Source organism: Cebidichthys violaceus, unplaced genomic scaffold (genome assembly GCF_023349555.1).
Source record: "Cebidichthys violaceus isolate CVI_PGR_0920_01 unplaced genomic scaffold, fCebVio1.0.p SCAF_3, whole genome shotgun sequence".
NCBI classification, from domain to species: domain Eukaryota; kingdom Metazoa; phylum Chordata; class Actinopteri; order Perciformes; family Stichaeidae; genus Cebidichthys; species Cebidichthys violaceus.
The window spans coordinates 20,382,328-20,410,146 of NW_027176483.1; the positions used below are offsets into that span (position 1 = coordinate 20,382,328).

Here is a 27,819-nt window from a genome sequence, read left to right on the forward strand (position 1 = left end):
TCCGTCCGTCCCTCATTCACCCGCTCCACTTATGTGCATGTGGATGTGATGTCGGGCTACCACAGCGGTTTAGCAAAAATAGCCAATTTCCGACATGAAAAGAAGCAATAATTTCCAGAGAGCGGCCTACAATGTGTTGATCGGGACTTAAAGCTGCACGGGGAAAATATTTCCTTGGTAAAAAAAATAAATATTGACTTAATATCAGCGTGAATCACGGCCTCCGCAGAGAGAAGAGAAAGGACCATTTCCATTATGTTTGCTGAGATTGAAATTGTGTTTCATCACGTCTGTTCAAACACAAAAGTGAAAAGAGGAATCCAGACCATCTCCTGAGCAGCGGCAGTAGAGCACCGGAGTACTGAGAAAGCTGGACGACATTAGCTCTGTTGCTCAGGGATTCAGGATGTTGAAGGACATCGACAACAGACTATTATATAGGATGCATAGAGTGCTGTCACTTAATGCTGAACGCTCATTCTAACGTGCACGTTGAAGAGTCTACTGACATTGACTCCCATTTGAAATTCAAAAAAAATGCCGTTGCAGGGCTCCGGGGCTAACTTTGGCTGCTGCTGGTGCTCCCCGCTGACCGTCTTTTGGAGCACCAACACCAAATTTAGGAGCACCACTGAATGGAGATGCAACGCAACACGTGCATATTTGACTGTTTTACTGATACAAATTCACTGAAACAACGATGCGCTGTTTTACTTGAAGGAAAAAGCCCCAAAGGGAACAAAAAAAAAAAAGTGACATCAAATAATAAATTGTGCGGCCGAGTCAACCAAACTGATCCAATCATGAGCACCACATGAACTCTATCCACCGCTGTCTGTCGTCACATCAATGTCCTGTTTTTCATTGACTATTAAAGTGAGTTATTACAGCTAATGCGATACTTTCTCTTCTGTGTTCTGTCTTTCTTTTAGGTTGCCCGCTGTCTGGTGTCGGTTTTGGACCATCCTGCTGAGTCGTCCACAGTCTACCAGACACTGTTATTATTGCGTAGTTACCGTTCTGGATTACAGCAGCTAGCATTAGCATTCGGTATCCAGTTGTCCTCAGCTGGCCGTCCCCACGGGGAGTTAATTATTTCCATTAGCGTTAACGTCAGTTTGAGGTCACCATTAGCGTTCTTAATCCCGTCGCCTACTCCGCGTCAAACCATTAGCGTCAGCGGCGAGTACGCGTCGACGTGGCAACGGTAGCTGCCGGTATGGATCGCGGTAGCTGGAGCGGCAGCGAGAGTCCAGGGGACGACATGGAGAGGCTGAGCGACTCGGGCGGGGACAAGACCATGGACGGGGACCCCGAGGGGGTCTGGAGCCCCGACATCGAGCAGAGCTTCCAGGAGGCCCTGGCCATCTACCCGCCCTGTGGAAGGAGGAAGATTATACTGTCGGATGAAGGGAAGATGTACGGTGAGTAGGGGGGGGGGAGGGGGTGGGGACTGCCAGGACAGGGTGAGACACGGCCGAGGCCGAGGTGGCCTCTTTAGATACACAGCACTCTGTCACCACGGAATGCTTCTTCTTGATGAATGACTTACACAATTACATATTTGTTTTAGTTAAATAGATTTAATACTTTTTTTACTTATTTCATATATTTTTCATACATCAGGACTCTGGAATGAAGCTAAATGACATTACACATGGCGGAGGACACTTGCTTGTCTTCTAGTGATGCGCCATATCAAGATATCCGTGGATTATTTTGATTGTTCGACACAAAGTTACAGATTTACACGTGGTGGTGGTGGAGCGTGACGGCGTTGTGAACGCGTCCAGCGATCGAGGGCGAGCCGCCGGAACTTTGTCTGCGGTGTGAGAGCTACTGGTTGCACGGACGAGGAAAGGAACGATGGAAGTGTAAAAGGAGAGGAGACAGAGGCGTGCTGTAGGTGCATCATGTGTGCGCATGCACGTCTGAGAATAAGCGTGACGCTGAGTGTGTATGTGTGTGTGTGTGTGTGTGTGTGTGTGTGAACTAATAGAGTGAAGAACAGATGGTCCTCTGGCTGCCACCAGCTGCGCCTCCCTCCCTCTCTCTTTCACTCTGTTGTTTCCCTCTCTCCCTCCCTCTGTATGCAGAGTGCACTTTAGTGATTTCTTCATGACTCCGCTGGAGTTTAAGGCTTCTGAGTATTAAATTAGATCCCAGATATTGCATGTAATGTTTGCCTCTGGACCCCGAGGGACTTAAACACACGCTTCATGGCCAAAAAGTATGTTGATAAAACAACTAAAGTTTTCGACCGTGTGTGAACTGTTCCCATTCGGCCACAGCAGAGTGAGGTCATGCTGGCCATATTCCGGTTCCTCCCAAAGGTGTTCGGTCGGGTTAAAGTATGCGTGCGGGCCGGTCAAGTTCTTCCACAGCAAACTTGGAAAACCCATCTCTTTAAAGCTGCACTAATAAAGCATCAATATAGTTGTATTAACAAAAGGAAAAATCACTCTGTGGAACGTGAACGGTGTCGTGCAGCTTCGCCTCGGGCCGGGCCGTATTGCTGGGCCCGCTGGAGGGTAGGGAGGCATGGCAGAACCAGGACCAGGAATGCGCCGGATAGCCCGTTGGACCCCCGCTGCAGTAAAATGAGGAGTTTTCTGAAGGGATTCTGGGGCTTGGAAACAGGAGCCCACGGGGGACGGCAAAAATCACCACGTTCGAACAAAGGGGCACCGAAACGGGACACACAGTCCCTGACCCAAAGCGTGCAACACTATGATATGGACTCGGGTGTCCACATACTTTTGCACTGAATGCACACAACCTTGAAGTTACTAACTAAATTCAAAGAAAATAAAATAAAACATTACTGGTGAAATGAGTGGCAGGTGAGTAATTCCTTCAGGAGAGAAAGCGTCAATATCTAATGGGTCTAAACCCCCCCCCCCCCCCCCCCCACACACACACACACACACACACACACACACACACTGAAAAAGAAAAGAAGAAGGAAAATGTGCAAAAGTGCCAGGATGAACTTAGTGGGAGAGAAGCATAGAGGGAAAAAAAAGATAAATGGATGTGTATAAAAGGGAGAGAGGATGAAAAGGTGAATAATGGCGCTTTTATCCTTGGCTAAGGTACGGCAGAGGTGCGGTGTAATGGGCTGTGGCTTTGTCCCCTACAGAAACATCGTATGGATCCACTGGATGGATATGAAAGTCATTGAATTGGTATTGAACCCCCTCTGTCTCCTAAGCTGTGGATCAGGCACATGTTCAAAACAGATGTATTAGCGGAGGGCCAAGACACACGGTGAATGGTAATGGGTGAGGCGGCGGCGGCGGCGGCGGCGGCGGCACACACCACGGATGTCTCCCAGACATCTTCACTACAGCCTTATTGGAATATTTGATTCAGCTTTGTCGCATTGTACACGACGCGCCTTTCAAGGAATTCAACTTCTTCTTACTCGCAGCCTTCATCGGGGCTGAAACGTGAGAAGGTCGCCTGAACGCACAATAGCATTAGCATTAGCATTAGCATTTATTTCAGTGGTTTGGCAAGTTGTGTCTACGATGCTAAATTCTAAATTCAGAGCATTTATTTGGCAGCAAACAACTATTTGCTAAGAAAGAGGGGAGTGATGGCGTCACCTGCTAACGAGCTAATGGCCGTAGCGACCGCCCCCCTGGCCCCCAAATGACAGATACAATGAAATGAAAAATATTGATATAATAAAAAAATGATACACTTAAACAAAGTGATTATTAAAAGGAGTTTAAAATGTATAACAAGGCATACAAAGGTTTCCCTCCTCACCTTTGTAACTGCTGCCGGCTGATCTGAGGCGCGAGTCGACATCAACACCTGTTGCACTCTGCAGGTGACGTCACCGGGCTGCAGATGAATGCCCAGGGTTTAGTTATTGTTCAAAGGAACCGGCTGCTAGTTTGTTATAAGCGGAAGGCTGGCCGTGTGGTTAGCAGGATCAGCGGCGGCTGCGGCGGCGGCCTCGTTGGGACGTGCACCACTGCACCGGATGGAGACATGGCGGATGGGGGTGGCCTCTTAAAATCACTTAAATGGTCCCGAAGGTGGGACTGCCTGGGGAAGCCCGGTTCCGGGCCAGAGTTCGGAGCCCTGTTGTCTGAAGTTCTTGGGAAATGCTTCTTTGGAAGACTAGGAAGGAGTCCCAAAAAGCCCCTCCCCCCCAAAAAAAAAATAAAATGTTCAGGAAGCTGCAGAGTTTGATGAATTGCCTATTTGTTTCTTGCAGGTGTCTTAATTAGATTAGATGGCTAATAAGTGGCTAAAGTGGCTCTACATGGTTTTCAGTGGCCTTATCTGACTTTATCTGACTTTATTTCAATGGCTTAATCTGAATTTGGGGATTTCCTCCTCTCGGTAACTTCTCATGAGCTGTAGATTGAGTCACTTCCTTTTAAGATTACGTCGGCTTCCTGCTGCTGTTTTTTTGCTCTCAAATCTTAACTTCAATGGCCCAAAATCACAGAACTAGCAAGTGAATTCTGTGGGGTTTTGAAGAGCGTCGTGTCCCTCCATATCTGCTCACACACAGAGCAGCTTCAGCCCGGAGATAGAGACGGGGGGGGGGGGGGGGGGTCGTCGCTTCTGTTTGTCACGGTTAATGACCATCTGACTTTGGCCTTGAAGTCTTTTACTGGGAAAGTAGAGAGACAGAGACAGACAGAGAGAGAGAGACAGAGACAGACAGAGAGAGAGAGAGACAGAGAGAGGGGAAGAGGGAGCAGAAGGGAAGCCCATTCACTACAAGAGGGACGGAGGGCGGGGGGCAGAAAGGGAGCAGCCAGAACGGATGGCTGGATGGACGGACTGTGTGTGTGTGTGTGTGTGTGTGTGTGTGTGTGTGTGTGTGTGTTCTGGAGAGTTTTTGAGAAAGAGGGAGGGCGAGGGATGTGTGCCGCAGGGTTAGTGAAGGATGATAATTCACCGTTAAGCCTCCTAGAAAGACCAGCTGGCCCCTCTGGAGTCAGATGTCAGCCTCAGCAGCCAGGGTCTGTGTGTGTGTGTGTGTGTGTGTGTGTTGGCACTCATGCATGTACATACACGTGTGTGTGTGTGTGCGTGCTTTCGTCAGTTGCAGCTTTTGACTTGCTAGAAGGAAAACACCTGCATGGGGGAAGCTGTAGATGTTATCAGTCCTAAGCTCCCTATCTCAGCGAGAATTGGATTGGTCAGAACACACACACACACACACACACACACACACACACACACACACACACATGCACAAACACACGTGCACGCACGCCATCTGCTAGTTAGTTAGGGCTATTGTTGCGAGCCATTTGGGGTGTGTGTGTGTGTGTGTGTGTGTGTGTGTGTGTGTGTGTGTGTGTGTGTGTGTGTGTGTGTGGAGGGGTTTGGCTTTGTGCTGATCTTGACCATCAGTTGGCCAGCTGGCCTGACTTTGGTTTTCCACTGGCGGTCGCGACAGAAAACACACCGGGAGACGAACGGAACCGAGCCGGCGAGCGGGAAAACACGCTCGTTAGCAGATTGAATAATGACGTAATTTCATAAAAAAAAAAAAACCCTCTTTGGATTTGGAGGGTTGCAAGATGCTCCTTCGTCTGAACATATGCACACATGGGTGTTCTGCTCCTTTTCCCTGCCCCTCACTAATCTATGCTAGCCAGGTCATGCTGAGTCCGCTGCGCTCCTTATTGAATGGGTTGAATTATTCAGCATTGTGTGTGTGTGTGTGTGTGTGTGTGTGTGTGTGTGCGTGTGTGTTTGTGCGCGTGTGCACGTAAGCATGGGTACAGCTGGCCCTCTGGCCCTCTGGTTCCTTTAATCAGGGGACGGCCGGTCCGCATGAATACCTGTATTGTTGGGTCATGTGTATTCAGGGCAGTGGTTGTGTGTGTGTGTGTGTGTGTGTGTGTGTGTGTGTGTGAGCGCTCGGTGGAGGGCTCAAGTGTAAAGCCGCACGTCACCGGGGTCGCCAATCAGGCGCTATAGGTTGTATGTCAGGGTCACATGACGTGAGAGGGAAAGACGGGTGAATGTCTCACCGGCGTGTCCTCTGTCCCTTTTCTCCATCCAGGTCGGAATGAGCTGATAGCCAGATACATCAAGCTCCGGACGGGCAAGACGCGGACGAGGAAACAGGTAATGATGGGAGTAGCGTGCGTCTACGGCGTGCATCGCAGCGTATCACATGATGCACAGGCGTAATGAGGGGAATGGCGCTAAACGGCAGTGGCTGAAAAGAATGTGTGAAAGAGCTGAACAGCAGGCGTCAGAGGTCGAGTTTGGGGAAAAGATGGAGGCAATTTAAAGCTGCACTTTGCCAGTTTTAATGGGTCCATTTTCTATATCGGGAGAAAGCGAGGATAGGCGGCCTTGAATAATCACTTTCAGGATCTTGTAATGTAGTGTACTGCCTGGTGTCTCTTTAAGAAGAGACAAAGTGACCTGTTGACATGTCTTCCAGAGTCTCGCTTACATTAACGGTGTTCGGCTCCTTCTCACAGTATTTCATATTTATTGCTGACACTGCAATCCGGCGCTCACCGAAGCTTTCGCCCGTGAGAGAGCGCTGTGGTCCAGAGACGGTGCCGGCGCTACGAGCGCACGCCGCTTACGCTCAGCGGTGTTTCCGCGTTCTCAAAAACAAGAGACTCTGAAGACGTTTTAACCCTTTAAACCATTTCAATCAGCTGGAGTTTGATAATTCTCGTGTGGATTTCTAAAATCTCCTGCTTTTTAAAGCATTTAAAAAATGACTTATAATCAGGTTGGAAGTGAGTGTTTGAAGTGGAGGCTGATGCGTTGATGTGTCACCATCACCGTCACATGTGCTGCTGGGTAGCTTTTGAAGTTGGGGAGATGAGAAGTCTATCATTACATTACATCGTCATTCACTCCTGCATTATATTCACTTTATTCATCTGACTCAACAACAATGAAGTGGACGTTTCCCTCTGCATTGTGGGAAATCTTCAAGTGCCTAACAATGTTACTTAAGTAAGATACTTGAGTACATATACTTATATATACATATACTACTTTCCACAACTGGATATATCTATTAGTACACACTGACCTGTACACATTAGTACACACTGTACACATTAGTACGTTGTGTAGTCGTAGTATCTTAGTTCTTGTGTTCTCAGGTGTCTTTCTGCTCTCTAAAGATGTACATAGACGCTCTATTCACTGTTGTCAAGGGAGTAGAGTGTGTGGTTATATGTGTGTGTGTGTGTGTGTGTGTGTGTGTGCGTGTGTGTGTGCGTGCGTGTGCGTGTGCGCGCGCGTGTGCGCGCGGCCTCCCAGTGTGGCAGTAGTCCTTTCATAACCATGGCAACTCACTGTTTGGTCCTTCCTTCTCTCTCTTCTACCCTCCAACCCCCCCTTCGTTCCTTATACCCTCCTCTCCCCTCCTCTCCTCTCCTCTCCTCTCCCCTCCTCTCCTCTCCTCTCTCCTCCCCTCCTCTCCCCTCATTTCCTCTCCCCTCCCCTCCTCTCCCCTCCCCTCCCCTCCTTTCCTCTCCTCCCCTCCTCTCCTCTCCCCTCCCCTCCCCTCCTCTCCTCTCCCCTCCTCCTTCCCTCCTCTCCTCTCCTCCTCCCCTCCCCTCTCCTCTCCTCTCCCCTCCTCCCCTCCCCTTCCCTCCTCTCCTCTCCTCTCCTCTCCTCCTCCCCTCCCCTCTCCTCTCCTCTCCCCTCCTCCTTCCCTTCCCTCCTCTCCTCTCCTCTCCTCAGGTATCCAGTCACATCCAGGTGTTAGCCAGAAGAAAGTCCAGGGAGTTTCAATCTAAACTAAAGGTAAGGTTCTGTGTTTGGAATAACTGTTGAGCGCTGTGGTTAACTGCTTTGACAGAACCAACAAACCAGAACTCACAGTATTTAACATCAAGTGATCTTTTGAAAACAAAGTACAAAAGTAATGCAGCAAATAGTGTCATGAAAGTCTGAAACATTCTTGATTAGATAAGGGACTTTTCCCGTAAAGAGGCCGTGGGACTGATTCCACTGATGAGTTCAGTGTTCCTCCTCTGCTTGTTAACTCTTCACCGTCTGGATGGATGGCTGTCACAGTGACGCCAGTATCCTAGGTATCTAATTAAGCCTGTTAAGGTTGTCTCCTCCTCCTCCTCTTCTTCCTGTCTTTCTCTTACATCCACACATTCATTCATCCGTTCCTCTCCTCTTCAACCCCCCCCCCCCCCCTCCTCTCTCCTTACACTCCCTCCGCCCTCCTTTCAGTCTATTAATCTCCTGCCCTCTGCCGTCTCCTCCTCCCCTCTCTCTCCCTCTCTCTCTCTTTTCTTCTTCCACCACTGTTGGTTGTAATTAACTTTGTGTAAAGCAACAAAGGAGCGCTTGTTTTCCGAGAAGAGCAGACGGAAGTCCAAATGGAAACGCGGGCGAGGGCTGAACTGATGTTTGCTGTCATGAAGTAGAAGACAGCTGGTTGATTAAACGTGATCGGAGAATAGATCCAACACACTCACCAGTTACTGCTGAGGCGGTGTGTGTGTGCTGGTTTCTTCAGAACTATATCGGAAACCGCTGGTCATCAGTGTGTCATTATACACTACATTTATGTTATATATTTAAAACGTAGCATCTCATCGTATCCAAAGATGTTATTGCACAACCGACACATTTTAGACTATATTTAAAATAGGGACCACGACCTTAATGAACCCAGCCATGTGTCTGAAGTAACATTTGGTCATGTTAATAAAATATAATATGAATATACTTCAAGTGCTTATCATAAATACGATCATAAAAGTTAAAAGATGAGTCTGGTGACATTCTATATGCAAATCCAATGAAAAGCCCCAAAAAACACCAACAAGTGTGTAGTCTGTGCCTTAAAGCGCCATCGCTGAAATGAAAGAACACATCGATGAGCCTCACTGTTCCGTCATTGAACACACACACACACACACACACACACACACACACACACACACCGTAGTTTCTTCCGTCCTGCCGCCCCAAACACTCACCAGAGCACCAAATGTGTATTGATCCGCACCTGAAAATAGTCCGGAACAAATGCTCTATTTACTCCAGTCTGAGTAACATTTGATTCAAAACTACAGTTGTTTCTTTTAAAGGACACTTTGTGTTTTTTAAATATTAACATCTTCGTTGGGCTTTTATGAAATGACTTGTACGATTAATAGCTTTAAGCAGATGTGATATGGTATACTGTATTATCAGTCTGGGCTCTGTTTATCGTCAACAGGCCCTCTCTCTGCTTGTTTGAACATGATGTAAGAGCTCCTCCTGCTCTTGGATTCCCCATTAAAAGCAGAACACATGGGCCGGTGGTTTCAAAGAAATGAGTTCAGGTCAAGGATGTTATCAAACCCATATGGCTCCTGGTATTTAATATGAAAATCCAGCATGATTCCCATCTCGGTGCCTCCTGTAATGTTATTACTTCCCCTAGGAGGAGAGATTTCTCTCAGTGCCAATTAACTTGAGTGAAGCTGCCAATTAGCGATTCTCCAGCTATTCCAGCGCCTCTAATTCCATTTCATTCAGCTGCTTTTCTGCTCCAAGTTCAGACGTCACAAATGAGCCCACATGTTCAGACTTACTGTAAATCTTCTGTATGGTTATGGTTATGGTTATGGTTAAGCCTTTTTGGCTTTCTGCCCCCAAGGCAGCCCAGCACCCCCCCCCCCCCGACCGGTGTGAAATGCGTTTAGCTCGGCCGCACGCTTTGTGCTCATCGCTGTTGTTGCTATGACTTCCTCCCGGGGCCACAAACCAGAGCACCACACCCACACACACACACACACACACACACACACACACACACACACACAGAGAAAAGGGTGTACTGCCTAAATCCTCTTCCTCCTCATCGCCGAGAGACATTTTTAGGGTAAACAAGGGATTTAGACATGAAAACCATATGGGCCAACACTTATTGTCTGATTTTTTTTTGCTGATAATCAGAAAGGCGAAACACGGCCTTTAATCCCACGTGAGCCAGTGGAGCCACTTCCAGCAGGAACCTCTTGCTGGCGGCATTTTGACGATCGTCGTCAAAAGCTGCGTCGCTTCCTGTTTACGTTCCCGTTTACTTCCTGTACAATAGTCACTGAAACACCCTCTGGTGTTTTACTTGACTGTTCACCAAGTTTTGAGCTCTTGAGTTCTGTTAGAACGTTTGAACAGAGAGTCCAGCCTCTGAGTGCCGCTGTTGAGCGTTGTGCCAACAGCACAACAGACGAGCTCTCAACGTCGGGCAGTTTGCTCAGATTGCCGCATGTTAATTTGCGTAATCAGAAAGCAGCAGGAGGCGCCAGTCTGACCACGAGCTGCCAGATAAAGACGACCAGCAGCAGAATCACGACGCTCATGATTTGGTTCCTTTTTTCCATTCAGGCCTTTGGTTTTCTCCAGGATTTTAAATTTCATTATTAGATATTAGCTTTCACTTTGAGGTTTGGGTTGTGTAGGGCCAGGATGTAAAGTGTGTTCACGATGATGGTGATAATATGTGTGTGTGTGTGTGTGTGTGTGTGTGTGTGTGTTTTGTTGCCGTGGCAGGACCAGAACGCCAAGGACAAGGCCCTGCAGAGCATCTCCTCCATGTCCTCGGCCCAGATCGTCTCGGCCACCGCCATACACAGCAAGCTCCTGCCCGGAATAGTACGAAGCAGCTTCCCCAGCACCGCACAGGTAACACACACACACACACACACACACACACACACACATGCACGCTGTATTTATTCTCTCCAAATGGACAAACACAAGGACATGAATAATAATACGCCTATTGTTTTTGTGCAACCCGGTGGCTACATATGCTCAGTTTGAAGTCACACATATCAATGTGTGTGTGTGTGTGTGTGTGTGTGTGTGTGTGTGTGTGTTTTTTTAGCTGTGGCAGGGAATGATTCCTGGAGGACAGTCCAGCTCCACCGCAGAAGAGTAAGTCACACCTGAGTCAAATATAACAATAAAATAATAAATAAAACAATACGTTTCTTATTTATTGAGATTCTAATAACCCGATGTCTGACAGCGCTGTGTGTTCCGTCCATGACCATGTGGTGATGGTGGTGATGGTGGTGATGGTGGTAGTAAATGGCGGCTGGTCTGGCTCTGTACTGAACTCAGAAGCTCTTGACCCCGCTGCTGTTCATAAAGGAGCAGAGGTCTCGGTGAGCGGGCCCCGCTGCGCCTCCTCTTCTTTCAGCCTCCTTCTTCTAACGCTCTCCCCCGTCCGTCCGTCCGTCTCGTCTGTGTGTCTCTCCGTCTCTCTCAGCATCAAGCCGTTCTCTCAGCAAGCCTACCCGGTGCAGCCAGCGGGGACCACCACCATCTCAGGTGAGAGAGACAGAGAGAGAGAGAGAGAGAGAGAGAGAGCGAGAGAGGGACCAATTATCTGCTCTCTGTGGACAGGCGGTCCTCTTCTCACGCTGGCTCTCTGCGGGCGTTATCTCTCTTTTCTCGTTTCTTATTTTGACTCTTGTGGGATTCATCTTGTGAAGAGGTCAACAGAGGAGTGGTTTCACAAAACAACCTCATTTCTTACAGCTTCTAATCCAAAACCGTTAGAGCTGGACTTAAATGAACAGACATTTTGCTAATCTATATATATATATCGTTGATTTAATTGATTAATTACCAAAAGCAAAAAATTGTCGGTGCTGTAATTTGCTGTCACTTGATTGGTGGGCGGGATAGCATGACTGTACACGATGGCGATGTTGTAGTGACACTGCGTTTGTGTGTGTGTGTGTGTGTGTGTGTGTGTGTGTGTGTGTGTGTGTGTGTGTGTGTGTGTGTGTGTGTGTGTTGTCTAGCCTACGAGCCTCCCACTGCGGCCCAAACGCACAGAGAGCCGGCGTGGCAGGGTCGCTCCATCGGCACCACCAAACTACGACTGGTAGAGTTTTCATCTTTCCTGGAGACCCAGAGGGACCAGGAGGCAGTGAGTATGACACACACACACACACACACACACACACACACACACACACAGAGCACCAGTCCACAATAAGCACTCCCTATTGTCCCATAAACAGAGATGACAGATAACCCCACAGCAGAGAGCAGCGCTGAAGCCCTTTTGTGTGAATAACCTTTGTAGCGCTCTGGCTCTGGCGTCGGCTCGGTCTATCTGTCATCCTGCCACGCTCTGGACTCGCCGTCATTTTTCCACCTCGGGCTCACGGACAGCCGGCATTCATCTTGTCGCAACTGTTTGGACAGTTAGAAACCTCGAGCCGCTCCACGCCGACTTTAAAATAGACTCTCGTTGTCAAAGGGCGCCGCGTTTACGGTCATGTGATGTAATGGCGGCGCCTTCGCAGCGAAACGTGTGGTTTAGCTAAAATGGGAAAGACGACCGAAGCTGCAAAAGCAGGATGATTGTAAAAAAAAAAAAAAAGGGAAATTCAGATGATAACGATTTGAGATAAATATCTAATCATAGCTTCAAGTCATCAAATCTCAGACCTTTTTCCTCAGATTCAGCATCGCATCATAACAACAGTGTTTCACTTTGTTAATACATTGGTAATAATGTATGTTATAATTCAAAGTGTGGCTTTTGCAATTTGAAAACTCTTTCAAACGGCAATTTTCGACACGACGAGATCGAATGAATCAGCCTCAACATGGGTCTAGTTGAGTTTACTGTCGACACAGTTGTTGTTCACATTCAGTGTTTCTGACTTCCTGGGTGTCCTTGAGTTCTTGATATTGGCATTTATACTGTTACATTTTTGATGTGCGTTGCTCACGTTAATGTTTGCTCGTGAGCGGTATCCTTCCTCTCCGTCTTTGTTGGTGCGTCGCCACATTTTTCTCTTAGAAAAACCACAGACAGGAATCTGTATCTGTGCAAGCGGAGCACGAGGTACAAACAAAGCACTGCTCCATGCTGCCACTAGTGGCCAGAACCGTCATGTGACGCCGTTAGTCAACAACGTCACATCACGACCTGTTGGATTTAATCTGTTTATCCATCCGTCTTGCTTTTTGCTGTTGTCCATCAGCTGTTTCCTACCCGTCGTCGCTTTCCTCTACCTCCGTCCTTCACCCTAATTCAAAGCTTCGTCCTTCATCCTTCAGTACAACAAGCACCTGTTCGTGAACATCAGCCAGAGCAGCCTGAGCTACAGCGACCCCATGCTGGAGTGCGTGGACATCAGGCAGATCTACGACAAGTTCCCCGAGAAGAAGGGCGGCCTCAAGGAGCTGTTCGCCAAGGGCCCGCAAAACGCTTTCTACCTGATCAAGTTCTGGGTGAGCAGACGAACTGTTGATTGTTTGTTTTCTTGTAAAAGGATCCGAGGATCGTTCACTGTCATTATGCAACACGGGGGGGGGATGCACGACGGGATGCAGTCGTGACAAACCGATCAATAACAGTGGTGCGCTCTTTTTAATTTGCATCATAAGGAATGTAGACAGCAGCAACAAAAGCAATCGTGTGGACAGATAATATGGCCGACACCTGTACTCCCAGAGTCCAGCTCCTCTGGTCCCGTCGAGTGCAGCTTGATCCGGGGATGAGCGACGGAGCCGGGTCTGAAGATGTGGGCTCGACGGTCACCGGCCTCCCACTGCTTTCATCCGTCTTACTTTCCTGCGAACAGGACATCAGACAGCCGGCAGCTGGGTGGTGAGGTAGTCCGAGGTCCGAGCCGGGTTCAGTTTGGTGGCGGTTTGGTCTCAAAGTCCGCTGCTCTCGATCCCCACGCTTCCTTTTTCAGATGTTGACGAATGTATTCTTTCATATGTCGTCAGTGATGAACACGAGAGAAGGAATAAATGGCTGCCTGGCAGCACGTACAGACACAACGCACATTTCACTTAGTTTCCTCTTTAAATAGCAGCTTCACATCCATCCGACAGAATGTAGCCCTCACAAGTTAGACAATTGATTTTCTTAATTTTGTTTTTGAAATGTCCTGTACACCACTTTTCCTGTATTTTTCCATCCAGAGCCATGTCTTTGTCTCTACTTACAGGTGTGTGTGTGTGTGTGTGTGTGTGTGTGTGTGTGTGTGTGTGTGTGCTCTGTCTTTCCACCTGGGATATGGAGGTGGTGGGTTGATGAAAGCACAGTCGCTTTGTTTGAACACCTGCTCACCTTCTGACTCACTGGTTGCTCTGTCTCCACCTGAGTGTGTGTGAGTGTGTGTGTGTGTGTGTGTGTGTGTGTGTGTGTGTGTGTGTGTGTGTGTGTGTGTGTGTGTGTGTGTGTCACTTCACTGTTGTTTCTCAGAGCTGCAGTACACCAAAGGACTTTCAAAAATCCTGGCAACAGAACACGTCCCACTTTTAGATTCTTTCCCAGCAGAGTAATGCTGACTCGTGACTCAAACTAACCGGATCGTCTCAGAAGAGCTGATATCAGACCGGGTCTCAAGTGGGCCGGGACTTGTACCCCCAAGAGAACTGTTTTCCACGCCTGTCAAACTTTCTGGTTTACCATAATACCGCTGCTGGATTTACCTCAAAATCCAAGTCCTCTTTGAAACAACCTCCTAAAAGAGACATCACCGATGTCACTTTAGCGTGTTGAGAAAACCAAAGGTTGCCGTGCCTGGTTACGGTTGCCAAGCTGTGATTGGACGTTCCCTGTCGGGGGGGTGGGGGGGGGGGTGTGACAGTAGAATCGTGCAGGAGAGGACAGAAGCCGGTAAAGAGGGTTCAGTATACAATACATGTAGAAGAGGTGAGATGTGCATGACAACAAACAAAAGAGAGAGAGACAGTGTGTGTGTGTGTGTGTGTGTGTGTGTGTGTGTTATGTAGAGAGCCTTCTCTCTGAATTTAATTAAAAAGCTCTCTGATCTACCACAATGGAGCATGTTTCTGATAATTTGCCGCTTTAATAGAGCACACTTTGGTGTGTGTGTGTGTGTGTGTGTGTGTGTGTGTGTGTGTGTGTGTGTGTGTGCGTGCGTGCGTGTGTGTGTGTGTGTGTGCGCGCACACGTTCGTTCTTCCCGAGACGCTCAGCGCTCCTTGGAGAACTCATTACAAACAGTACCAACCCTCTTCCTGTGCTCTCAGCCTGTGATCCAGGTGCTGCTCTGATAAAACAACTTCAATTAAATATACATATATATATATATATATATATATATGTATATGTATATATGTTGTTTTGTATCGCCTGTTGTATCTTCCGGTATTTATTTTAGGTAGATTAGTATCACGCCGTCTGTAAAAGTCACACTAAGCATAAAGCCACCAGAGGTCTCAGCATTTCGTTGTACATTTTCACATTTTTGTCTCGGAGAACTTTGGCTCCTCCCCCAAAACAATGATTGGAGCAGAACTTTATCGGCGCTGCTCACAGCAACACGTTTAACCCTTCTAAACCTGGCAGCCCACTAAGTCGGCCCGTTTACTGTGAACCTCAGACTCATTTTGAATGAGGAGAAATACAAAAGGAGAGCAACAGACGGACATTGTAGATACCGTGTGATCAAAGCACATTTATGGAAAATAATAATATAACTTCAAAAGACAAAGTAACATCAAGATGTCCGGTGTGAGCGTGTCGCGGCTCGGCGGCCAGCAGAGGGCGCCGTTGGCTAACGTTTGTGGCAGAAAGTGTCCCGTTCTTCTTCTCCTGTTTGCTCTTGGTGGGTTTTGGAAGTGTAGACCTTTGTGTGCCGTCATTAATGTGTTGTCTTCGTCGTTGTTGTTTTCTCTGCGGTTGCCAGGCCGACCTGAGTTACAACGTGCAGGACGACCCGGCGGCCTTCTACGGCGTCAGCAGCCAATACGAGAGCTCGGAGAACATGACCATCACCTGCTCCACCAAGGTCTGCTCCTTCGGCAAGCAGGTGGTCGAGAAGGTGGAGGTGAGGACGCTTATATATATATATATTATATATTCATTATTATTGTTTTATTGAGGGAATAAACCTGAAGCCAGTTTGTCCAGAGCTTTAAGATGTCTGTAATAAATGAAACTCAGAAACCAAGGAATCAGAAACAACAAAGATTAAAAACTAAGACTTGAGGGTCCGTTGTTCAGATCTTTCAGGGAACAGATGCTTGAAATCAGGTGCACACAAACAAACACATTGAAAGAGCACTCACACTGCGGCCTACACATCCCATAATGCATCTGACTCATGAAGTAGGCTTACTTTGTGAGTTTTCACAGGATCAGCTTGATGTGTACATAAATATATAGTGGTCAGTTATCACATTCTCTCTCTCTCTCTCTCTCTGTGTCTCTGTCTCTCTCTCTCTCTCTCTCTGTGTGTCTCTGTCTCTCTCTCTCTCTGTGTGTCTCCCCCTCTCTTTCTCTCTCCTCCTCTCTCTTTCTCTCTCACTCTCTCTCTCTCTCTCGCTATCTCTCTCCCCCTCTCTCTCTCTCTCGCTATCTCTCGCTATCTCTCTCCCCCTCTGTCTCTCTCTCTCTCTTTCTCTCTCTCGCTATCTCTCTCCCCCTCTGTCTCTCTCTCTCTCTCCCCCTCTCTCTCTTTCTCTCTCCCTCTCTCGCTCTCTCTCTCTCTCTCTCTCTCTCTCTCGTTATCTCTCTCCCCCTCTGTCTCTCTCTCTCTATCTCTCGCTATCTCTCTCCCCCTCTGTCTCTCTCTCTCTCTCCCCCTCTCTCTCTTTCTCTCTCCCTCTCTCGCTCTCTCTCTCTCTCTCTCCCCCCCCCCCTCTCTCTCTCTCTCTCTCTCTCCCTCTCTCTCTCTCTCTCTCTCTCTCTCTCTCTCAGACGGAGTACGCGAGGTTTGAAAACGGTCGCTTCGTCTACAGAATCAGTCGTTCTCCGATGTGTGAATACATGATCAACTTCATCCACAAGCTCAAGCACCTGCCGGAGAAATACATGATGAACAGTGTGCTGGAGAACTTCACTATACTGCTGGTGAGGGCTTCAGTGTGTGTGTGTGTGTGTGTGTGTGTGTGTGTGTGTGTGTGTTATAGTATGAAAAAATCAATGTCTGCTTTTTGTGTGTGTGAGGGAAGTGAGAAAAAACTAAAAACATTCTATTTCTCAACTGAGTCTTCTTTCATTTTTGTCTCTAAAAGTGATTCTTATTATTATTATTATTATTATTATTATTTGTCAGGATCATTGTCTCAGCATGTGTTTGGTGCTATTCAAATATAACTAGTCTTTGTTTATTTGAACTGTGTTGTTTATTTATGTGAATTATTGAGCACATTAAGATACAAAAATGACTTGCAAAACAGCAAAAATACATTTCCTATTTCCTGTTCCCCAGCACACTAGATTATTTAAATGACTGTCATGTCTTTGTATTAAATATAAATATATTGTAACTGGTACTTACTAAAATATGAGTATGACAACAACAAACACACGATCCTGACAAAACAACAACAACAACAACAACCTTTTTTCTTGGTTTCTGTAATATCTTGATACATTTTCAACACCTAACTTTTTTAAATTATTTCTCTCCTGTGTGTGTGTGTGTGTGTGTGTGTGTGTGTGTGTGTGTGTGTGTGTGTGTGTGTGTGTGTGTGTGTAGGTTGTCAGCAACAGAGACACTCAGGAGACCTTGCTTTGTATGGCGTGTGTGTTTGAGGTGTCCAACAATGAGCACGGAGCTCAGCACCACATCTATCGACTCGTCAAGGAATAACACACACAACACACACACACACAACACTTGTGCACACACACACACACACACACACACACACACACACACACACACACACATATGGCCTTTTTGCTTGATGATTAACGGTGACATTGGAGGTAAAATGTCATAAAAACTGAATACTACTTAAGTGTCTTTCCGCTCGGTGAACAGAAACAGCTTCATTTCCACTGATTTGAATCATTTCTTTATTTAACATCAGAGGCGATGCAGAATCCTCCTCAACCAGAGAATGTCCACTCATAAATCATAGCACCAATCAGAATAGCAGATGCTCTTTAGCTGTATAAAGCACAGTGAAGCACACCTTCACCCCCGGTGACTCAGAGATCACCTGGAGATATCAGGCGTCCTGCTGACTGGTGTCTCCCCCACGAAACACTTTGCTGTACTGTAGAAGGAAATGAAAGTACTACTTCTGTCTCGTGTATTTGGGGAAAGTCAACCCAGGCCCGGAAAAAACAAAAGAATCTTACAATTGTCGCCTGTGACGAAGGTGTGTGTGTGTGTGTGTGTGTGTGTGTTATCTGCCGAGATACTGCCGGACCCTGAAGGTCAGACCCTGTGTATCATCAATAACCAGAGATGGAAATGACTGTCCTGCGTTGTCCTACAGGACGCTGTGGAGGACTTTTGTACAGATGTCGTGTGAGCTGCATTGTTGCACAAAAAGAGGTTTGTCCCCAAAGAAAGAAAATCAGATTTTTACCTTTTTGTATGTTTTCTTTAAAAAAAAACAACAAACAAACAAAAAAAACAATAGCGTCAAAACTTTGGGAAATTATTACTGATAAAAGCATATAGACTATATTTTAACCAGGAACACGATCTAAAATCTATGTTGATGAGACAGTATACGTGAAATTGAACAATTCAGGTACCATTTTGTGCAACGAATGATTCTTCATCAGGATGGAATAAATCAATAAATAGGTGCGTTAAAGCTATAATCCTTAAGAGAAGCAGCCCGGAGGTTTTGACCTTAGCCACAGTTGCTTTACGCTTCCTGTCGGTGCTTCACAATAAAAGCCCCTCCACGTTTTGTCTGTTGAAAGCTTTTAATATGAAGCAGCAGCAGCAGCAGGAACTGTTAGGTTAGCATTAGCAGTAACCTAACGTTAAACATGTGGGGCTCATGTCGATGAGATGGAATTACATGTGTGCTGTGAGGCGGACCCCGCCACTAACAACAGAAACCGCCACATCGAGAGCTAACTGCAGACCACAAAATGTTACAAAAAAGCCCACAAACAACATGAAATTCTTAAGGATTATAACTTTGAATATGAAATGCATTGTGGTCCGTCCATTGGGAAGCACTGTGAATCTTTACAACTGGAGGAAAGGAAGGAGGAAACGAGTCTGTTAAAACAAACCTTATGATTCCTTCTGATCAGGTCTCACTGATAAGTCAAACCTTCGCTCTGTTCACCATTCTTGCACCAGCCAACTAGAGCTTCAGCACGGCCCACACTGACAAGTCTGAACTGTCATTACGTCCACACTTACATCTCACGGCTGCATTTACACGTATTCGCATGTGTGGTTCTACGCGTGCGCGCGTGTCTGATCGATGTCTGAACGGCTTGACCGCTATTTATTGTCTGCTGCCTCATTGGTGAAGTACAACGTAGACCCGCTGCGACTGGAGGAGAACAATTCAGTTTGACGTATCTTCACATAGCCGCTGAAGAACAATGTAGAGACTGTCTTCAACAATATTTAGGGCAACTTTGACCAAACATCAAATGAGCGGCCTTTAGTCAGAACTAGAGGTCTCTGCTCATAACGATTACTCATGTCTAGTTTGAAGACTCCTGTGGGTGTCTCAGAGTTACAGACACCTGTCCAACAAAAAACGCAGTCCTGTCAGCACCAGTGAGTCATTCTGTCGGGTGAACCCTCCCAACATGCCCCCCCCCACCCCCACCCCGAGCGTTGCCTCACACTACGGCGATCGGTTGTTTTCGCCGGCGGACTGCTGGACCTCCACAGCACCGAACACGACCAAGTGACACGACCGCGACGACCGCAGCCTTAAAGGGGCCGTTTTTTTTTTTGCCATAACGACCCTTGTCTGGACGTTATCCACCACCTGCTTACCAAAGACAGTCGTCATGTGACGCGAAAGGAACATGGATTTATTACGAGCTAGAGTAAATTACAAGCTTCTGCCAAAAAAAAAAAAAAAAGGACTATCAGCCTCCAAACATCTGTAGCTCGTGGGCTACACTGTAAAACTGTACAGATGTTATAACGCATACAACACAATAAACTAAAAGTGATGGAAGTAGGGGTACAGAACCTTTTGTGTTTTGTTTTTTAAAGACTTTTTTTTATTTTTTTTATTTGACCTTTAAAATGTGAAGTAAGACACCTTACCATCACGGTTGGCAGGCTGGAGAAGCCGTGTGAGAATGCCACAGGAAACCCCAAAAAGGCTGTTAAACGTAACAAGAGGTCGACGTTAGGGCTTCACTGTTGAACTCATTGTGTCGACCAGAGAACGCGCAGAGCGCAGATGTGTACGTGTCGCCTGAAGCTTGTAGAAGAGGTTTCAAAGTGCGGCGAGCCGCCGAGTGTCCGAGTCACCGTCGTCCGTGTCGTTAATGTCGTCTCGTTTGTGCAAAGTGGACATTTACCTTCTCTTCAGAACCACACGCAGAAGTCCTGTCTGTAATCTATTCCGAAATGGCCTTGACTCTTTTTTCGCTCCGGTGCATTTCGCAGCGCGTCTGTATCTGCGCCGAGGGTTTTTTGATAAGGTGCTTTATATAAAGGTGACGATACCGTTTATTACAGATGTTGTGTATATCTTTGATATTCTAATGTTTATCCTATTTTGCGAAGAAGAGAGAACATTTAGGGGAATACAAGCTAGTGATGGTTGTCTATTGGTACTGCACAGGGTCTGATCTTTGCTTCGTAACTTTTTTCCCCTCGTGGCTAAAAGTATGTTAGATATTTTCTAGCTTTGTAGAGACTTTGTACGCATATGCTATTCAGTTTAAATAAATGGTCAGTTCCAAACTGTGATCTGGGTTTTTTGTCTTCACTCGTCGGTCCTCATTAACTGTAACCTCTGAAACACACACACACACACACACACACACACACACACACACACACACATGTAGAGTTTATAGAGGAGGTAAATACAAATGATTCTTTGTTTTCTGTGGATGTTTTTCTGGGAATGTGGATCTTTCAGATCAATTTGAGAAGTGAAAAAAGTCATAATAAAGTCATAAAAAAGTCATAAAGCCATAATAAAGTCATAATAAAGCTATAAAAAAGTCACAATAAAGTCATAGTATAGTCTGTTGAAAAAAGTCATAATAAAGTCATAAAAAAGTCATTATAAAGTCATAATAAAGTCATAATAAAGCTATAAAAAAGTCACAATAAAGTCATAGTATAGTCTGTTGAAAAAAGTCATAATAAAGTCATAATAAAGTCATAAAAAAGTAATTATAAAGTCATAATAAAGTCATAAAGCCATAATAAAGTCATAATAAAGCCATAATAAAGTCATAATAAAGCCATAATAAAGTCATAAAAAAGTAATTATAAAGTCATAATAAAGTCTTAATAAAGTCATAGTATAGTCTGTTGAAAAAAATCATATAAGATCATTTTTTATGACACTATTATGATTTTGAATGATATGTATGACAATGCATTTTTTGTGGAATATTATTGGATTGTTATTTTGTATGGCATACTATAGTATGGCTCTGTCATGGTTTGGTTATGGTATATATATACTATGACAGTGTTTTTACATTAAAAAGATCCCACGGCAACCAAACAACACCCATCATCATCATCATCACCAACATCCCACCAACAACCAAAACGGTTCCACAATGACACCTTTAAGAATAATACAGCAAATATGACAACTCAATCACAGAGAGGGACAAAATTAAAAGAATTGGGACTACAGTGAGGACCAAACGGGGTCAACATTTAATACACAGGATAGGAGGGATATTGGACAAAGTGCAAGAAGAAATAGGCTGTTATTATGTTATGCATATGCACCAGAGCCAGATGTTTGGCATCTTCTCTTGGCTGGTCATTAACGGTCATTAAGGTTAGGTTCTGTGCTGTGGAAAGCCTCCAGATGAACGTGAAGGTTAGGGTTGGGGTCAGTGAGATGACTCCTGTGTGGGTTTTTGTCCATCTTCATCACAGAGAACAGCTGCTCTCACAGGTCTGTGCTTCCAAACATGCAGAGCGTTGGAGCAGCATGGAGGCGGGGTTGAGGCATCGTTTCGGGGATGAAGCTTGGAGTCTGTGCAGCGCCCACAGAGTCACACTTTGTCTTGAGAGCGTCATTACGCTGGAGGTCCATCAGCTCCATGTGGACAGGTGCTCTCTCCACGTCAACTGCAAACGGATCGCTGAGCAGTTCAAATAAAAATGTCTGAGCTGCAAAGTCGGCAAATTGCAGAGTGAACTCTGTGCCAAGTGTGAGAGCAGTTTATCAGCAACATGCGCAGTGGAGAACACGTGGAGACACGGACAGTGACCCGAGTGTCCTCTCTGCATCGGAGTCTCCCACAGACGAAGCCTGGCTTCTAAAGCTCTCACTGCATCACACACGTCAGTGATCACACATGACATGTGATCACACATGTCAGTGATCACACATGTCTGTGATCACTGACATGTGTGATCACTGACATGTGATCACACATGTCAGTGATCACACATGTCTGTGATCACACATATCAGTGATCACACATATCAGTGATCACACATGACATGTGATCACACATGTCAGTGATCACACATGTCAGTGATCACACATGACATGTGATCACACATGTCAGTGATCACACATGTCTGTGATCACACATATCAGTGATCACACATGTCAGTGATCACACATGTCAGTGATCACACATGTCAGTGATCACACATATCAGTGATCACAGACGTGTGATCACACATGTCAGTGATCACACATATCAGTGATCACACATGTCAGTGATCACACATGTCAGTGATCACACACGTCAGTGATCACACATATCAGTGATCACAGACGTGTGATCACACACGTCTGTGATCACTGATATGTGTGATCACAGACGTGTGTGATCACAGACGTGTGATCACACACGTCTGTGATCACACATGTCAGTGATCACACATGTCAGTGATCACACGTCAGTGATCACACGTCTGTGATCACTGATATGTGTGATCACTGACATGTGTGATCACTGACATGTGTGATCACTGACATGTGTGATCACACATGTCAGTGATCACACATGTCAGTGATCACACGTCAGTGATCACACGTCTGTGATCACACGTCAGTGATGTGTGTGATCACTGACGTGTGATCACTGTGATCTATGAAGGCAAATCACTGTCAAAATCCGAGAGCGCAAATGAGATCCGCGCGCGCGCACAAATCAAACAGCCGCGCACGTATTTTACTTTGACGAGCGCTTTTTTCCGCGAGCGAAATTCACTCTCGCGCGAGCGAAAGTCCGCTCGCGAAACTTTACTCTGCTCGCTCGCGAACCTTTTAGCTGGATCTCATTTGCGCTCTCGGATTTAGACAGTGGTTTGCCTTCATAGTGATCACTGACATGTCTGATATATGCTGACAGCTGAATGACGAGTCTCTCAACGTGTTGATCCTTACTGGGCTTCTGGGTTAGACTGTGGTCCAGGGTCCAGTTCAGAGTCTGCATGTTTCATTCTCAAACATTTCTCCATCTCTGTTCGTCTCCTCAACCTTTGCCATCATTTCATTCTACCGTTTTAAATGAACAACGTCATTACTGCGCTACCTGCTGCCACCCACTGGCATGGAAGAGTATTTATTACTGAGCCACTATATTACAGCTCAGACGCTCAACGACAGGCAAATTATTTGCAGAAACTAAATATTTTTTTTAATGCTTAAGTGAAATTGGACATTTTCCCACGAGACACCTGACGATCTCTGACGACACACTGGTGTCACTACTGTACTACATGTTTTCAACATACTTTACTTTTTACTGGAATATTATACTACATACTATACTGTAATGTTTTTTAGTGATATATTTATCATGACATATTTTCACTATGAATTCTTTAGGATGTTTTGATATATGACTTTGTAATGACATGTCTGTTATTTTAATTAATGATATACTGTATCATCATACTACACTACGACTTTGATTGAAATACAATATAATGCCACTTTTTAATGTCACGTTTGTGCCATACTTACTGTACTATGACTGAAAGCAACTGATACAAAAACAAAACACTAAATGATTTCGTCATAAATGAATGGAACACACGGAGAGCTGCGGCTCGTGACTGTGACTCCGACCGGTGTAGTTTCCTTCATGACCAGCAGAGGGAGTCATCATCAAGGCACGATCCACTTAAAGCATCACTTGTGCATTAATAGCCCCAATCATTCCTATTTAATTTTTTATTAGGATAATGGAATTATGAGCACATCTCAGTATGTTTGATGGATTAGACCGATGCATAATCCTGAATACAGTTTTAATAACTCACCTCAAACATTTCTATTCACCGGCGTTGGACCTTCTGTGTTGTAAAGACCGTAGAGATGACCTCGTGCATCCAAACTCAGCACCGACCCTCCTCTTTTATCCAGGATCTGGTGCGTTGAGCGGCGCACGGCCACGTGTTTGCGTCTGATGTGTGCACACGCATGCATTAGCGCGTGGCTGCGCGCCACCAGATGGTTTTCCACGCGGTTATTTTATCAACAAACCTGGCCTGGTGCGTCACTCTGAGCCGAGGTTAGAGCACACACACGCGGACTAATGGTGGCCGGCGGGGATAAAACACTAAACACTAAACACTAAACACACACACACACACACACACACACACACACACACACACACACACACACACACACACACACACACACACACACACACACACACACACACACACACACACACACACACACACCAAATCAGCTCTTAATGCACATAAATCCCTTTATGGTCCTACTCGGTCCTGAAATAGTTGAAGGGGCAGATTGCGGGTCAGACACTGCGGGGTGCAATAGATGCATTTATTTCTGCTGTATGATATGAGCTTCATCACGCTGAGACGTTCAGGCCACGTGGGGATTATGAAGATGAATCGGTGTAACGACGCATACTGCTGAGTAAGCTCCAGTCTGTGCTCCTTCTTGGCTCGAGACCCGAGTCCTACTTTGTGAGGGAGAAACACTATTAAATACATCCGCACAAGCGTCAAAAGATGCGCTCAGTTCTGGGCACAAAGGTTTATTATTTGCATATTTTATAGTTTTATAGGTAAGAGAAAAAGTGAATGGAAGTAAAATACATGTGCAGGTATAAACCCGTTAGGGGCTTATCTCAAAAAACGATCCAAGAAATCCATAAATAATAAACAATTAAGATAAAGAACGATGCATCATATTTAGTTAGGCTGCTATAGATAACAGCAAAAAAGGTTGAAGTTGAAATAATCAAGATTATTTAATACAGAATTTTTTTTTCATCTTGCATATACAAACAAAGAATAAAGAAGAATAAGTCTGTGTGTTCATCATGGGTTATTGGAGTACTGCCCTTGAGATGTGCGATACATCAGGAGATGAAGGTTATTGATTTTGTCTGTCTGTGTAAATTAACTTATAAACAAAAACAACTTTTTAAAAGCTCTCTGACTAAAGTGGAGAAGTTGCTGCTCTGATAAAAGTTGAATGTTATGAAGATGTCACAGTAAGTGAGGTATATAATGTTATATATCTATCTATCTATCTATCTATCTATATATATATATATAGTAGTGCTGTTCATAAACACGTGTTTGTCTTCTCATAGTTCTTGATTTCAGTGGTTTTTGCTTCACATGAGAGATGTCTAAATCTGATTAATAATAAATGTTATGGAGAAAAAATAATGAAGACCCTGTTGAGACAGTTTTAGGCGTTTTAATTAGTTAGACAAAAACACTCAAAACTGTACTTCAAGTAAAAGTATTTCCACACACACACACACACACACACACACACACACACACACACACACACACACACACACACACACTAGTGTTATATAATCATATACAGCATGTTTTACTGTTTCATTATTGATGCTGTATAAGTATAATGTAGGTGAGAGAGAGACAGAGAGAGAAGAGAGAGAAAGAGAGAGAGAGAGAGAGAAAGAAAGAGAGAGACAGAGAGAGAGAGAGAGACAGAGAGAGACAGAGAGGGAGGGAGAGAGAGAGAGACAGAGACAGAGAGAGAGAGAGAGAGAGAGAGAGAGGAGAGGGAGAGAGAGAGAGAGAGAGGGAGGGAGAGAGAGAGAGACAGAGAGACAGAGAGAGAAGAGAGAGAGAGAGAGAGAGAGAGAGAGAGAGAGAGAGAGAGAGAGAGAGAGAGAGAGAGAGAGAGAGACAGAGAGAGAGAGAGGGAGAGAGAGAGGGAGGCGTGTCCCAGTCGTCCAGCACCTCTCTCGTGTTTTCGTCCCGCGCACACAGAGCGAGCAGTCGGCCCTGACACACACGGACGCTCCGGTTCCTCTCCTCTCCGGAGCAGTGCGCAGGGCTGGTAACGATCTGCCGGGGAGAGAGAGGCGATGTCCCGGCAGACAGCACCGGGAACAGACCGCTGGCAGAATGTGAGCGGATGTCATTGTTCTGCTTATGTCGCGTTCGGACCGAGCGCTTTCAAAGTGGGAACCGATAAAGCAGCGACGGGAGCGCGGACGATGCGTTTCTCTCATCGCACATGAAGCTGACTGTTTTGAGTCGACGGACTACTTTCTTCTGCGTTCACTCTCTGAGTTTTGCCACAAACAGAAACTTTGTCGTTGTTGAGAAGAACCGGAGATGGAGCCGCAGGAGGGAAAGATCTCTGTGTGGGTCTGCCGGGAGGAGAAGCTCGTCTCCGGGCTCACCAAGCGGACCACCTGCGCCGACGTGGTCAGGGTGCTGCTGGAGGACCAGAACCTGCAGCAGGGCGCCTCTGCGGCGATGCTGTCCGGCTCCCCGCAGTCCTACTGCGTGGTGGAGAAATGGAGGGGCTTCGAGAGGATTTTGCCAAACAAGACCAAAGTCCTCCGGCTATGGGCCGCCTGGGGGGACGAGCAGGAGAACGTGCGCTTCGTCCTGGTGAAGAACGAGGCGTCGCTGCCCAACAACGGGCCCCGCAGCGCCGAGGCCCGGGTGGTCCAGAGCCGGGAGAGCGGCGGCCCGGGCGGCGGGCTGAGGGGCACCGCCAGGACCTGCTGGACCGCCGCGGCCGCCGCCGCCAACCTGTCCCAGGAGAAACAGAGGCGCATAGTCAGGAAGGCGTTCAGGAAGTTGGATAAGATGAACAAAAAGAAAGAGCAGGCTGTTTCTAAAGACCAGGGCTCCGCGGAGAAGATGGAGACGCTGGTCCATCTGGTGATCTCCCAGGACCACACCATCCGCCAGCAGGTCCAGAGGATCAAGGAGCTGGACCGGGACATCGAGCGGTACGAGGCCAAAGTGCACTTCGACCGCATCAAGAGACACGGGGTGAACTATGTACAGGACACATACATGGTGGACTCGTCCTCCTCCTCCTCCTCCTCCTCGGAGGCTCCCGCTCCCTCGGACTGTAAGCAGCAGGACGCGCGGTGCGCGGCGGAGGCGGTCGCGCAGTTCGAGGAGTACGCGCGCCGCTGCGAGGAGGTGGTGCGGCTGCAGGAGGAGCTGACGGAGCGCGAGGCGCTCGTGGAGTGCATCACCGGGGAGATCCAGGAGGAGCTCAACCGGCGGTGGATGAAGCGGCGGCGCGGCGAGAGGGGAGCGGACGCGGCGAAGGTCACGGGCGGCGTTGCGGAGGAGATGCGCGCCGCGGCGTCTCCCGCCGCTCCGCCTGCGGAGTCAGATGTGGACAGCTTGTCCGAGGACGAGTTCGCGCTGGAGGAGGAGAGGATCAAAACGCAGCTGGACACCAGCCTGTACATCGGCCTGCGGCTGAAGACGGACATGGACGCCATCAGGGGGGACCTGGACCTGAGCATGGCCCTCTGGGAGACCAGGGAGAGCGAACTTCTGGACCTTCTGGCCAAAGTTGAGACCATGGAGATAGAGCAGGCGGACAGCACGCTGACTGGCGGCGGCGAGGCAGGGCCGGACGCGGCGGGCGCCGAGGACGAGCCCGCGTCCGCGGAGAAGAGCAGCGTCTG

The 27,819-nt window shown here is 46.8% G+C and overlaps 2 protein-coding genes across 2 annotated transcripts in view; both read left to right on the top strand.

Moving 5' to 3' along the window:
* Window positions 1-20,645, top strand: part of tead1a (TEA domain family member 1a) — a 35,275-nt gene extending 14,630 nt beyond the window's left edge. Inside the window, exons 2-12 of the mRNA XM_068722739.1 lie at window positions 933-1,424; window positions 6,050-6,114; window positions 7,711-7,773; window positions 10,531-10,662; window positions 10,868-10,917; window positions 11,255-11,316; window positions 11,796-11,923; window positions 13,069-13,242; window positions 15,680-15,820; window positions 16,693-16,845; window positions 17,477-20,645. Coding sequence (XP_068578840.1) covers window positions 1,220-1,424; window positions 6,050-6,114; window positions 7,711-7,773; window positions 10,531-10,662; window positions 10,868-10,917; window positions 11,255-11,316; window positions 11,796-11,923; window positions 13,069-13,242; window positions 15,680-15,820; window positions 16,693-16,845; window positions 17,477-17,590 — 1,287 coding nt within the window. The 5' untranslated portion in view covers window positions 933-1,219 and the 3' untranslated portion in view covers window positions 17,591-20,645. The remainder of the gene's footprint in view (window positions 1-932; window positions 1,425-6,049; window positions 6,115-7,710; window positions 7,774-10,530; window positions 10,663-10,867; window positions 10,918-11,254; window positions 11,317-11,795; window positions 11,924-13,068; window positions 13,243-15,679; window positions 15,821-16,692; window positions 16,846-17,476) is intronic.
* A 5,509-nt stretch (window positions 20,646-26,154) lies between these two features.
* The window catches only part of rassf10a (Ras association domain family member 10a), a 3,408-nt gene continuing 1,743 nt past the window's right edge, over window positions 26,155-27,819 (top strand). The window contains exon 1 of the mRNA XM_068723916.1: window positions 26,155-27,819. This exon is cut by the window's right edge and continues 1,743 nt beyond it. Coding sequence (XP_068580017.1) covers window positions 26,492-27,819 — 1,328 coding nt within the window. The 5' untranslated portion in view covers window positions 26,155-26,491.